A 14,810-nucleotide genomic window follows, 5' to 3' on the forward strand; every position below is an offset into this window, starting at 1 on the left:
CCAGTCACAGTATCTGTATCAATTCAAAAAGCTTCCAAAAGTTACAGCTGTGAAAAAACTGATTATTTTCAATTCACTGCTTGGCACAGGATTCTCAATCTCAACAATGATAATTGACAAGACTTTGGTCAGCTTTTACTCTACTTCAGTGTGACAAAATTGAGTGACATCAGAGATACTGTGAGCTGTTTGTCTGCAGGCTTAAGAATACACAGCATCAGTTTATAGTAAGTTAATATTTTCAAGGTTCATTGCAACCATAAGGACTAAACACCTTTTGTGTGTGTGATGGTTTTAAAAAAAAAATTTTTCGGCTTGCAGAATTTGCTGGCACTCACCAGGGAAAGCTCCCCTCTCTTCCCAGGAGAGTGGATTTTTTTTAATGCTCTCCTCATACACCAGTAATCAGAGTGTACCAAGAAAGTAAAATTCTATTTCCGTGATGCAGACAATGAGGGGAAAATCATGTAGGACCTGGACTAATGTTTGAGAATGGAGCATAATAAGTAATTGCAACTACAGTTAAGTTACATGTGGTTTTTCACAAAAAGACTAGCGTAGGATTTACTTGTCATGAGGAATCAGATTTTTCAAACGTTAGGTGTTAAAAGTGTGCATGTAATTTCAGACTAATTTGAAATTGCAGTTGTACGTGTGGTGGTAGTGGTCTTTTATGTTCCATATGTATATTAAAAATTGCCTCAGAGTGACTAATTCTGCCCAGCTAGATAGAGGCACTCTCCCATATACTTTGCAGAAAAGCAAAGACGGTATCATAGCCCAAGTGTATGTAAATATATAGTCTTTATCCAAAGGATGAGGTCAGGAGCAGACAATAAAAAAAGACCTAGCAGAGAAGAAATTCAGATTTCCAAGATCCAGCACTTCATCTTTCTACCATTGCTTACATATCAGAAGAACTTGGTCCCACTCAGCTACTGGTCCACTGTTTCTGTATGGGAGCAAAAGTGACCTCTGCTTCCCACTGAGAAGAATTAAGGAGGGAGGAAGTAAGAAGAGAGAGTGAGTGTTTGAGGAGGGACAGAGTATGGTGGAATGTGCAAGAAAAGAGAATAATCTATTCTGGGGGTGAGAGGGAATGGGACGGGGAAAGAAAATATAAAGATTTAAAGGATAGGAAATACTGGCTTTGTCATTTTGTTTGTTTGGGTTTTTCTTGTTTTAAGATTTTTTTCAAAGAAAAGGAACTTAAGGAAAAGGAGAGAATGAAATAGGAACATGTAATGGAGAGGAGGAGGGAAATTAACTTTTAGGATGGGTGAATTTTATTTCCTTTTAACTTGTTCTCTACCAGATGGACACAAAATACATTTCTTCTAATCACATTGGTCATTTATTGAAATTACATTTAATAAAACTAAAGTGTTTACGGGGGAAATACAATGGTAGTTGTGCTTTCAAATTTTAAAATGCTATCTGTACCCTCAAAGAAACAACTTTGTAGAAACTGCCATTGAGTACTGGATGGCAAATATATGTTGCCAGTTAAAATATTGTGTGAAAGTGCACTCAACAGCAAAAGTAAAAGCAGTATGGTTTTGTATTTATTTAATTTCAAGATAGCATTATAAAGAAAAGATATGGGATAATTCTGTTCAAATAAGTATAATAGAACTTAGAACTGTTAGAATGTAAAATAAGACACTAGATTGCAAAAAAACAAAAACAAACCAACAAGATTGTTTCCTAAAAGGAAGACTGGCTTTGCCCCCCTGTTAAGTTACCACATAAATCTTATCATGACACTTTTATTAATATCTACTTATTCTGCCTCCGTAAAGTCTCTTAAATTGCAGAAGTTGTGTAAAGTTAATTGTGTCTAATAAGAATGATGTAGCATTTGTTTTACTTATGAAATACCCATGTCAAAAACATTCTAAATGTTGTTTTTTTTAAAAGAGTTCTTCCATGGTGTATTAAACTGTGATAGCTAAGAGGCTACAAAAATTTAAATTACTTTCTTTTTTATATGTGAGATACTGGCACCTTTCAATAAAAGTGCTTTAAATAAATATTGTTCTGATGTGAGTTAGAAAAATACCAGACCTTTTGACTGAGAAATATACTTCCTGAAGCAAAGCACTTAAGTCAACTATTTCCATTCCCAATAAACATACTGCTCATAGAAATGACATTTTTTTCCACTCACGACAGAAAAGTTCTGTAGATTTTAATGGGATATTCTAGCTCAATTTGATAACCAAGACATTACTTTTATGTTGGTGGTTATGTAGTGTGCTAAGGATGGTGGTGTGGATATAATCTTGTGTCTTAAATTACAGTTAGTCTTTTACTATAAAACCCCAAAGTAGTGAAGAGTAAGGTTCTTGTCAGGTTTGCACACATCATTAAATTGTGTGGTATGTAATGGTCTGTAAAAATCAAGCTGTTCTACGGCTTACTAGTAAAATTCAGTGACCCTGTGTGCTTACAATTTGATTTGACTGTTACATATGGCTTTCTCAAGTGTTCAGTGCACTGCTTAGAAATCACTTACACTCTCAGCTGGGTCTGAGATTGTTTTTAAAGGGGGCTGTATACTGAAACTCTTGTAAAGCTACTTCTGTATCATGACATGTACAGTGTGTTCTACCATATTCCAAAGGCACAAGCTATGACTACTGAAGTGTATTTGTAAGGTTGCATTTTATGGATCAAGGTCAATAATTCATTTATTCAATAATGAACATGGCTAACTATCTCAAATATTTTAGTTTCTCCATTTTTATGGGAGCTCTGCAGGTGATTCATTTACAAAACAAACAAACAACCTTGGCAAACAAGTGATGTGCATGAGACAATTAATTTGGGGGGTGGAGGAGAAGTTAGCTACATTTTCTAATATTAACTTCTTTAGAAATAGTACAGTGCATCAGCCAAGTGTTTTTAAGAAAAGCTACAGATGAGGCCATAGAGGGAGGAAAAACAGGGACATGACTCAACTTTATTTAGTACAATGAGTTAATTATTTGGAGAGACGCATTGTGGTGTGAGGAAGATAGTTATTTTGTTTAATTAAAGAAAGGGAATATTTCTTCTAAACAGATAGTTGCCGTGAATAACTTTAGTTATTTTTTAGTTCACATCATATTCTGGTAGTTGAATGTTGGCTTGATTGATGTGGTGTGTTTTGTAGTCATTTTGTTGATACTTTTCATGATATGGAATGGCTTTTATTCTGCTTGTGATATATGAAGCAAAGGCTGTCAACTACTGGATTTATACAGTAATGGCTTGGCTCTTTCCTGTCTGACGTATCTTCTCTCTCTCTATGCCATACTGCTACAGCTATGGTCAGCAGAGGCACTTCAGCTGGAGTCCCATAGTTATAAAAGACATTGACAGGGCATTCTCTGTGAGTGCTACAAGAATCAGGAACTTACTCCTCCTCTTGGTCTAAAATGTCCTGTATTTTATGACTTTTTGGGCATACAGCAAAAGATACATTTGATAAGATTTTTGAAGAGAGCTGGAGGTATACTTCCTGAAATGACAATAGGTTGGAAATGAGTTGTTTTTGTAGCTAGCTAGCTAGCTGGCTGGCTGAGAGAGAGTTCTCTTTTGAATGTTTGTTTTACTGCTGGTGAGGATTTGTTTTAGTATTAACTATGTGTTAGGGTGCCCAGAGTCTTGTATAGGTGTCTTTATTATTTAAATCAAAACAAATATTTTATTCTTAATTGATTGCATATACACTCTGGATTTAAAGAACACTTGAATCTTTTGGTTCCAAATTTTAGGCTTTGTTTAAAAAGTTTTAAAAAGTAATATGCTTGTTTTTTATTTCACATAATTGTCTTCCTTGGGTTGCAGAGGTTTAAATGATTGTGTCCTAGTAAGTAAATGTGTTGATGTACGAGACAGAATAGATTCCAACTTACTCAGCCTTAGCTAGGTTGGGTCTGTGGGAATACAAAGGATCTTACTCTGAATATACCAAAAAACAAAACAAAATCTTACCAGAAAGATGCTGTTTTTATGCAGTCACTTTTTAAAACTAGAGTGATGCTATAAAATTGTCCTGTATAAGTTTACACGAAGTGTGGTCAATAATGAATTACTCCTAGTTCAAAACTATACTTGGAGTTACTTTCTGTACAGTGAAGTTGTCAATAACCATAAGACCATAACATGCATGTATATTACAGGCTAGCATGTGACAAAAGTAATACCCATGTTCTGTTTTACTTTTAAATTCTTTTTTCTCAGGTTTTCCAGCACTGAGCTGACTTAGTTGAAAAGAGAATGTTTCAAGTACTAAATAATGTGGATTAAATAATTCAATTCCGCAGCAGGAACAGAAGCAGTAGATAGTTAATTTCACCAGGAACTTGATTAGTAAGGTTATTTTCTCCCACTAATCATAAAAAATAGCTTTTCTCTTGGCCCAATTTAAAGCCTACTAGCCAGTGTAAAGTGTGTTAGAAAGTAAAACGGCTGTTACAGAAAATGTTGGTAGATAATCATAACTTTAACTTTTTTTAGTTCCTGCTTGAGGAGTGGAAATGTGGTTTTTTTCCTCAGATATATCTAATAATTTATTGTACAGCTATATTCTGTTTGTGTTCAGTTCATTACTGTTTGTTCCCTTTTAATGTACACATAGCTAGAAACTTTAAATGCTTCAGTTTTTTTAATCTAGTATATCCTGTACATTACCAATCCATCTGGAATTTGGCATGAGGTGAAAATAGGCAAGAAATATCAAGTCTCCTACCTGTGGCTGAAATGCCTTGCTTCTAAAATCTGTTGGTAGAGCATATGTATACTCTACCACACAAAAACCTAAAAGAACAATGGAGCAGCAGTTCTGTGGAAAAGATAATATGTGATCATTTAATTAAACTATACCATAGTGCATACGTAGAAGAAAGCCAAATTGAGGTTGCACAAGCAACCTTAATTCTGGCATTCCCTAGTTTTTGAGTGCTTGAGTTTACAGTCTAAAAATGTTGTTTTCAGATAGAGAGAGAGTGTGTGTGTGTGTGATTTCCTACATTTTTAAAAAGCAAACTGAAAAAACAGATTCCATCATGTGACAACATACTGACACCCACATAAGTCAGCAGCAGGGTTAGGAACCTTTAGATTCACTGCACAGACTTTTGGCACTTGAACTGATAGCAGTAGTAGGTTGTCATCCTCTGTGGACCAACACTAGAAGGGATGGGACGCTTTGCCAGAGAGTTTCACAGATGTTTGCTGATAGTAGAGGAATGGTGAAACTCAAGAATCTTGGGTTCCATTCCCACTCTAGAGGGACGTGTTCTCTGATGGGCACAGACTCTTCTGCCCATTCCTCCAAGCATGACCCAACCTATCCTTGGATCAGTCCAGTCTCTTCCCCACCTCTGGCTCCTTGTTCCCATCTCACTTCTCAGGTTTCTCATTCCAATCCCAGTCTCCTTGCCAACCAGGCCTGCTCTCACCCCTTGCCAACATTTTATACAAAACATATTTAATTGAACATCATTCCACAAATAGAATTTTAGAATGTCTGTGTTCCTAAAACTCCTCATCTAAGTGAGCTACTGCCATCTTTGGTATTAATAAGAGACATGAGCCACAGTGGGCAAACAGGGATCAAGGAGCATTTTCCAGAAGCTACTAAAAGTGGGGCCATCAGCAAAACCTCGCCACCTCATTAGATTTGTGTAATCATTACTACAGTGTTTTTGTTTTTAGGATTTTACAAATATCTCTGAAGACAGTAGCATGGTATAATTTTTTTCTTGTCTACTATATAACCATTTTTATGGTTGAAGTATTTATTTTTATGTGCTCTGTTTTTTCATACTGTCTCTTCTGTTCCCTTGAAGTGTTCCTCTGTCAGTCCAGAGCCACTTTTCTGCCTAAATCTTGCCAATTCCTATCTGGAGAGAAGTATGTAAAAATTTCTCTTTTCTAGGCACTAACTTTGGCCTTTTAAAATCCAGGGCTGGAATCTAAATGCCAGTTTTTCTGCCTCCAGCAGCAAACTAGCACCTTCAATAGTTTTTCTCATCTAATCACTTTGAATATTTTTCTTGGGTTCTTCTTTTTTCTGCTGCCTTCTCTCCTGGGTCCCATTCCACACCTGTGGGACCCAGTTTCTGGTCAGCAGTTTCTTCTTCTCCATATTAATTCACAGTCGGTGGTGGGATTCTTCAGTGAGGTGCAACAGCAGTTGTGTTGTCTGTTACCAGCTACAAGCATTTCCCAGCTAAAGAATGGTTTGAGTAGGGTTTGTCAATCTGCCGAGTCTCCAGGTACAGTGACCACTTCTGTTTGATCAGTCTCTGCAATGTAGCTTAGTCTGCTTCCCCTAGTATTCTTTCCACCTGGACTGATCTCCCATTCCTTGAAACAGCAGTGCTCAGTAGGGCTCCAAACTGTATCCCAGACCCCATCAGGTTCCCTCCTGTTGTTGGAACAAATTTTCAACCTGCCAGGTGCAGCAATGCTGAGTCTTTGGTGGGCCAGCACTGTTCTCCAAGGTCAACAGAAAGCAGAAGATGCATGAGCTGTTTGGGTCGTCCCTAACACCCCCGCCCCCCCCCCCGGTGTATCTCACCTTTCTGAGGAGACCTACCAGTCCCTCACACTCTCTTTGTGGAAGCCTCACTCACCTATCCGATCTCCTTTGGGACTTCTGTGGCCTCCTTCAGTAGGTTCAAGAAAATCAAGCAACATGGATCCAAGAAATCTCTGATTTCTTATTTTCAGAAGAAGGAAAAATTGCATTCTTATGATGTTCTCCCTTCCACAAAAAGCACAATTTTTAGGAAGATAAGACAAAGCCTAGTGCACCAGGCTACTGCTAAGGAGACAGATAATGTAGGCATACCCCAAAAGGAATTCCTTCCAATTAAAGAAATCTGAAGAGAAGCTGTCCTTTACTATAGCAGAACATTGGGAAATATTTATGGATTTCTTGTAGTTATGCGCAGAGTGCAAGTGATCAGCATACCTTGTATAAGGTCTAGAAGGACAGTTATGCAGTTTGCCTTGATACACAAGCTGTCCTCTTAAGAGCAAAGCTTTTAAAAGGCTAATCTTGCTAAAAGCACTATCTTTCACAAAGACCTGCTTGATACGTACACAGAGCAGTCTCTTAAGAGACGATAAGGCTTTCTGGATCTGCCCTAAAAATCACTGTAACCTGTTTACATCTAAGGTATCTCTCTCTCCTTTATTCCAACAAGTCCCCACCCTGTTCAGATGCTTTTATTCTCCCTGTGTTTTGTTTATGGTAATTTGCATATACCTGATAATAGATGCAAGTGGTATGACCTTGCCTTGTAGCTGCTCTGACTTTTCATATGAGCAGTCCTTAGGGTAAATTAACAGATAAACCAAAGTTGTTTTATTTTCTGCAAAGAATTCATGTAACATAGTATACATACATAACAATTCAAAAATTTCAGATTGCCAAAATGTTTTAGAAAAATATATCTGGTTATTTGGAAATGCATTCTGTTTACAGAGCACTTACTGCAACAGGCCTCGATCCTGACTGGGCCTACGTACCACCATATGAATAATGTTGCTTATGTTGCTTACAATGGGGAAGTAAGAATTTTCATTTTGAAATTTAAATCTTTTTCCATGCTAAAGTAATAGTACCTTGGATTTTATTTTACTGTTTGCAGCTGATTCATTTTTAACTAATAATTAGGACTTATTTTGTTTTAACCAGAAATTATGGAGAAGTCGGGTGAGGAAGGAATGCCTGATCTTGCTCATGTAATGCGCATTTTATCTGCAGAGAATATCCCAAATTTACCACCCGGGGGTGGTCTAGCGGGCAAGTAAGTACAGTGCTGGAACAATTTTATGGCTTTTAGTAATTATAATTTTGAATATAAGTACAATACGTTTCTTCATTAACTGAAGACTTGGCTATCTTTAGTAGAGAAGATGTACAAACTTAAGTTACTAAAACATTTAAAATTGCTCAGTTTTTCATACATTAAACTAGTTCACTGTCTGCACTATAGAAAATACAGGCAATGCTTTCTATTCTGCCACTACCAGCCCCCCACTCCATCCCAAATAGGGGGAAAAAAGAGACTACTTTGATACATTACATATTGGTTTACCATCCCATACAATTACATGTAAAGATATAAAATTTGGCATATTTTGCTTTTTAGTTCTTTATATTTGTTCACTATCTATAGAAAGTGATAAAATAGAAAATTGAGCAATTTTCATGCTACTCTGAACTTTTGGCTTCAGGGCCCAATGTGTACTTGGGTCAGTGACAGCGTAGCTTGCCTCTTCGAAGAAAAATTGCGCCTATTTTGCTTAACATGTCAGCCTGAAAGTTTGAAAGGTAGATAGTACTTTCCATTATTAATATTGTGAAATGTTTTTTAAAATTAAAATTAGGAAAAATTGAGATAAGCCTATGGTGGGACACCAGTTTTTTTGTAAGCCTATAGATGGGACACCAGGTTTTTTTGCTAATAATTTTTGTGTGTGACTGGCAGTATGAGCCCAAGAGAGAATTTTAGTGAACTGTTGTTCTGGTTGTTTAAGTCATTATTAAGCCAAGGTACAAACCTGTTTACAATCTTCTACATTGGGATTCCCATACATGGCATCATTTCCCTGCATAAGACTCAAATATACCAATTTTAAAATATATATTTTCACATTTCACAGTTTGTTTATGGTAAGAATTGCAGCTCACCTTAGGAATTCTTAGACTGCTGGGCTAAGCCGAAAGTTTGGATTTATCCCAGAACTACTATAATAACACCTGGGACATTCTGCATGTACCTAGTGGGAATTTCTGAAATGTTCAAGCAACTCTGAAGATGTAGCGGGATAAAAACCTGAGAGGAGAGGAGGGCTGGGAAGCAAAAATTCAGAATAGGGAAACGTCGGTTGCATACAAACCTAAGCCTTGAAAAATCCTTCATTACCATTAACTGAACTCTTTATATGCAGGGTATACAAACAGAAGTTTAGACACGAAATATCTCTCTTAATTTGAGTGGTAGGGTGTTCAAATTTGTACGGCATTTTTCTGCTATATTACATTTTTTTTTTTTCATTTTTAGGCGTAATATTATAGAAGCTGTGTATAACAGGCTGAATCCACACAGAGAGAATGATGGGGTAAGTTTTACTTTGGGGTCTTAGGCTTCACTAATAATAAGGAAACCATAATACTTCAATGCAGGTGGGGTACAGAACAAAATTTAAGTAACCTGTATTTAAGTATGTATGTGTTTAAATATTTGATATATATTTTAATTGTACATCACTGTTCTAGAACTTTATTGTTAAAGGGACAGTGATTTGTGTATGATACCTAGTTCTGATTGATTAATTTTTAATATAAATGACTGCTTCTGCTTTTCATTCAAGACCATGGAGCCACAATATGGGGACTTACTTTAGGAGCTGTTGGTAGTTTAAATGTACTCTGGCTTTGAAGTAAGTAATGAGATTGAAATTTTGTTACGTGCCCTGTACTTGAAAATCTAGTGTCAAATTCTGTGTCCTTGTAAGAATCATATTCATTTAGAAGATTTCTGTTGAGCGTGCACTAAGTGAAAAGGGTCATGGTAGTGATACTGGCTATGCTTTTTTAGCATGTTGCACAGATGATTCCAGTGAAGATTAGTGTATTTCAGTTTTGAAGATCTTTTGTGAAATGGCCTAGAACAGTATAATTTACACTTGAATGAAAGTAACAAATTCTTTGTTCATTCCTGATTTAATTTTTTAAATGAATTATTTACACCTATCTGTTCAACTCCTGGACAGTTGAGCTTTCAAATCTTTAAACATTAAATTACACACAAAAAAATACAACACTATGAAATATAGTGGGTTGCTGTAACTGTTTAAATTACTATGTTACTGGACTGAGTAAGGAATAAATGTGAAATTTACAATTTACACTTTTTTAACATCTGTTTTACAAAGTAATTGTAGCAGTCATTCTATGTCAGTCAGCTCCATAGTGACAGATTGGTTTAGAGACTTCATGTCTAGGAGACTAACAATTTTTTTTTTTTACTTGTTTAGAGAGTAACTTTCAAAAAGTGGATAATTACTCATTGCTTCGCAAAATGTTGCCTCTTACCTACAGGGTTCACTCCCTAAGCTAATTTGTAGAGCTGCTACCCTGTTCTCTAAATGGTCCCCAGGAACCATGCATGCATGAGATGCCTAAAAACAATTCAGTTGGCAAGTGAAGGCTCTGGTGAGAGGGTGGGTAGGGATGTCAGATTTTATTTATTTATTTTAACTACTTCGAAATTATTCTGAATCTAGTTGTGCATATAACTAGCCTCTGTAATTACATTATCTTATTGTTATCACTGTCTTTCTTGCCTCACTCCATCTACTTCCCTTCTGTTGGCTGTTACCTTGATATGGTGTGTTGTCTTAAGAGTGCATGTGCAATTGCTATGTTGGCAGCTGTATGCCAGCAATAAAGTTACTGTAAAACTTCCTTGTGTAGATATGGCCTTAGATTGCAAGCTCTTCAGGGCAGGAACTGTCTTTCTATGTGTCTTTATAGAGCCTAGCACAGTTGGGGGCCTTGATTCTGATTTGTGCCTTTGTGTGCTATCACAATACAGATAAATAGCTAATGGTTTCATTGTCACATCTGTCTTTTTAAAAATTAAAATTTGTGGTTTATGTTATTATTTTTTTGTCTTGGATCATAAAGGTTACAGTTAAATTTTACATCCTTAACCCCTTCAAAGTGTGCCACAGTTCCTTCCAAAGTATCCTCAAACATCTGCTGTTTCCTCAGTCCTGCAAGACAATGCATCCACCCAACCCACCATGACTCCTAACAGTTGGAATACTACATTTTCTCTGTGCCTCAGTGTCTTTTTACCCACTTCCAAAAATGGAAATGTTTAGGATTAATTAAAGCACCCAATTCAGAACATTTGCAATGAAAAGAAAAAATCTGGTTCCTCTGTCAGATAATTATAAATGCCTGATGTTGCTGCAGCATATTTGTGACAGAGCAAGACTTTCAAAGGAAAACACAAAGGACCAAATTGTTATAATTTGTGTAGCTCCACAAAGGTAAAAACCACAGTAAACAAATATGTTAAGGATTCTCTCAGCTATTTACGAATCTCAGGAAATGTCTTGGACCTGCTTCATTAGTGCTTAAATATTATCTATTTGTATTTTATTAAACTAATTGTTTAATTCTTACACAAATGCAGATCTGGCGGGCATAGTAAAAACAAAGGGAGGGCAGGCTTACTATTAAAGGTTATATTTACACTGAATACCGTATTATGCAAAAAGTGTGGACAATACAGTGCAATGCACTTTTTGAGCTATGTAAATATAGTTTTCTCTTCTGCTAGAATTGAATTAAATCCCTATATTAAGGGAAATCTCTGTGATCTTTGAGTATTGGAGGATGGCTGATAGCCCAAGAAGTCACTTAGACCTGAGACTGCAGTTTAATGCATCAGCCACACTAGGTAAAGGATTGGGTTTAATCCTCTGATAGGAATATCTGCTTCATTTGGCAACAGCATTATTTCCCTTCTCTGTCCTTGGCTCATATGTCCCAGAAGGACTTAAAGGGAGGAGAAAATTTAGTGCTGCCAGAGCTGACACCTCTTTATAGTACCTCAGTAGAGGAAAGGTACTTACTTTCCTTTCTCGTTAAGAGAGGCTGAGTCTAGTAGTTCATGTGCTGTGCTGAACCTGATAGTCTAGGTCAGTGTTTCGCAACCTTTTTGATACCAGGGACTGGCTTGCTGCCTTCCTAAACTGTGTCAGGCAGGGACGAACTCTGGTCCATGGACCGGTCATTGAGAAACACTGCTCTAGGTCACTGTTAAACTCACTCCCCTAACCACTGGACTGTCCTTCAGGCTCCTGAGCTTGATGCTTAGACAAGAAAACTGAAGAAGGAATAATTCCATTATTAGTTAAAATGCTTCTGTTCTTCTCTATATTGTGATAGCATAACTGGAGTGCCCCTGCAAACCTGCGTTCAATCAGATACCAAAGCAGAGGGCTGGATACATAAAACACACCCAGTTGGTGGTGGCTTGTAAAGTGTGTTTCAAAATGAAATATCACAATGCTCCCAGTATAAGTCATGTTATAGCAAAAGCAGAGCTTTATATTAAAAATTATGGGCCAGATCCACAGCTAGTGTTAATTTGCACAGTCTGGAGCTGCACTGATTTTACACTGCTGAGAGTCTGACCCTATTTTGGTGAACTGTGTTCTTACATATACTAAGAAAAATGTTTACATCTGTTTAATATTTTTCTATATGCATTATTGCTGTAACAATCCTTGAAACTCCTTACTTATGACAACATTCAGAAATCTTCAATCATTCATTCAGTGATACGTAATATATTTATCAACATTCCATATAATTAATTTGTACTGTATTGATAGTCATTATATATAGATGTGATTTGCATTGCATATTTTAATGTACAGTCAACAAAATATATGGTGTGGGATAAAACCTGAACTGATGAAATTATAAAGTAAAAGGTATTTATGTGAATTATTGCAGTTGAGCGGATGTCTAGGTTGTAACAATATACTGTAGTGTGAACAGCTTAAATAAAAAAAAGTAATCTTCATTTGATGACAGTGATCTTTATAGCTTGATGAATCAAGAATTTTCAGAAAGCATCTTTTATCGATTATTTTTTTCAGAATACAAATTTATTTATATTTCTCACAAGTATAAAGGCTTTTATTTAAATTGTAGTCAAGCTCAAGAATTTTGTCCTCGGGTGTAGTGCACTTTCTGTGGTAACTGTTTAATTTCTGAAATATATTTCTGTTATATAATAACTTAGGAGCAAATCCTTAACACAGTGCACAGCCTATATATGCTTGCACTGTACTGGAAGAGATCTGTGGAGGAAGGAATCCTCCCTGTAATGTTGCAGAGTTGTTTTGTGGGTAGTATTGGAGCCTCCAAGATGCAGTAGTCACTGGGCTCCTGTGCGCTCTTACATGGTGTGGAGTGGAGTAATTAGGAGCTCTGGCTCATCACTGATCCCTAGAGGCATGTCTGGTTACCAGGAACCCCTGTGTAGCACTCTTGTGTAGTAATTCCACCATTTCTGCTGTAGACAAGGATCCCCATAGATAGGAAGGCGGAGACGAGATCTGCTCCTTAATAGCGCTATAAATGTATGTGGTGCTATATAGTGCTCAGTGCCCAACATGTAATAGACCCTTGCTCCAAAAGATTTGCCATCTAAATGAATAGTATAATGTAGTTCTCCTAACTTGCATTTGATTTTCTCAATGCTGTAGCTAAAGGATTTAAAATGGAAACAACTTATAAAAAATATTTGAAGAGGGTTACAGTACTACCAGAAAAAATCATTAGAGGCTAGCTAAAATGTAATAGGAAGAGTAGTTATTTTATTAATTTAAAAAAGAGGTTGGATTGTTCTCAGATACTCTATTTTTTTTTAAAATGGCTGTATTTTTCAGTTCTTCTTTATACTTACACTATGTACTGATTCGGGTGCAGTCTACACTAGATTGATGTAGCTACAGCATTCTGGGGTGTGAAAAATCCACACCTGAGTGACATAGCTATGCCTGATGTAGATGCTGCTAGATTGATTGAAGAATGTGTCTGTCAGCCTAGCTTATCATCGCTTGGGTAGGTGGTATTCCTACCATAATGAAAAAACCCCTTCCGTCTCTGTAGGCTTCATTTACACTACAGGGTTGTGCTAACATAGCTATTGCACTGTATCTGTGTTCCTATAGTCCCTTATTGTAGCCATGGCTTGGGCCATTGCAGCTGGCTTCCCTTGAATGTAGAAATGTGAACTGTCAGTACTAGCCACCTGGGGAAAGTGTTTCAAATTTCACAGGACAGGAAGCCTCAGTGGAGTTTCAAATATTAACATTTTGTGTTCTCTGAAATAAAGATATTTTACAGTTTTATATTCAATAACAACAAATTTTGAAAATGACACCCACACTTCAAAACCAAGTTATTCGATTATTGGAATTGAAGGGTAGAAAAGAGATAATATGTTATGGCAGCCAATATTTTCATGAACCCCCTAGAATTAGATATCGTTCAACATTTGTAAGGTTAGGATTCCAAGTTTTCAGATAGCTTACAATGTTGATTACAGCTCTGAAAGCTCTCAAGAATAGGGGCCTCTAAAATCAGATCAGAATTGAAGGAGGCAGTAGGAAAGCATGAATGGCAATCAGGATGATTTGCCTTTAATGTCATTTGTAGTGAGACTCACCAGCCTTTCAGTGATATCTAGCTACTATTTTTAGCGTGATAGTTTGTGAGGCATCAATAATTAAAATATCTTCTGGTCCCTCAAAGCAACAGAGTTGTTTTGGCACTGATCCAGAACTTAAAATAGCCAGTTTGGACCTCAGATCCATGCAACTTTTTACCCTCGTAAAGGCACACTGATCACCATCACAGACTAAGAAGAGGTTTTTTTGGTTTGCTTTGCCCATTTGGTTGAAGTGGTCTGCAACGCTTCTGCAGCTTGGGTGGAGGGAGGATTTCTTCCCACATCTTAGGTCACAATTCAAGATGGGTGCCTAAATTTAGGTTGTTGGCTTTGGCTTTAGCTAGATGTTCTGGATATTCATTTTTCTGACAGCATCTTGGGAAGAAGAATTGCTAGATCATTGGAGTTTTTGTGAAACAGTATCTTTGTGATGCTGATTGGCAATAGCTTGGCCCTCTACCCGCTGCATTGTACACATGAAGAAAATCAGATTTCAAATGTCAAAGGATTTTTATTTTGCAATGCTTATCAATTAAG

At 36.8% G+C, this 14,810-nt stretch overlaps 1 protein-coding gene across 3 annotated transcripts in view; it reads left to right on the forward strand.

Annotated features, from left to right (window-relative positions):
• Positions 1-14,810, forward strand: part of PPM1B (protein phosphatase, Mg2+/Mn2+ dependent 1B) — a 96,040-nt gene that overhangs the window by 76,660 nt on the left and 4,570 nt on the right. For 2 of the 3 annotated variants that reach the window (XM_077813855.1, XM_077813852.1), the window contains exons 5-6: positions 7,700-7,811; positions 9,072-9,129. In XM_077813855.1, the coding sequence (XP_077669981.1) occupies positions 7,700-7,811; positions 9,072-9,129 (170 nt within the window). Of the gene's footprint in view, positions 1-7,699; positions 7,812-9,071; positions 9,130-9,381; positions 9,430-14,810 lie in introns of those variants that run through there. The other variant, XM_077813854.1, reaches the window with a different exon arrangement.

Source organism: Eretmochelys imbricata, chromosome 3 (assembly GCF_965152235.1).
Source record: "Eretmochelys imbricata isolate rEreImb1 chromosome 3, rEreImb1.hap1, whole genome shotgun sequence".
Lineage (NCBI taxonomy): Eukaryota > Metazoa > Chordata > Testudines > Cheloniidae > Eretmochelys > Eretmochelys imbricata.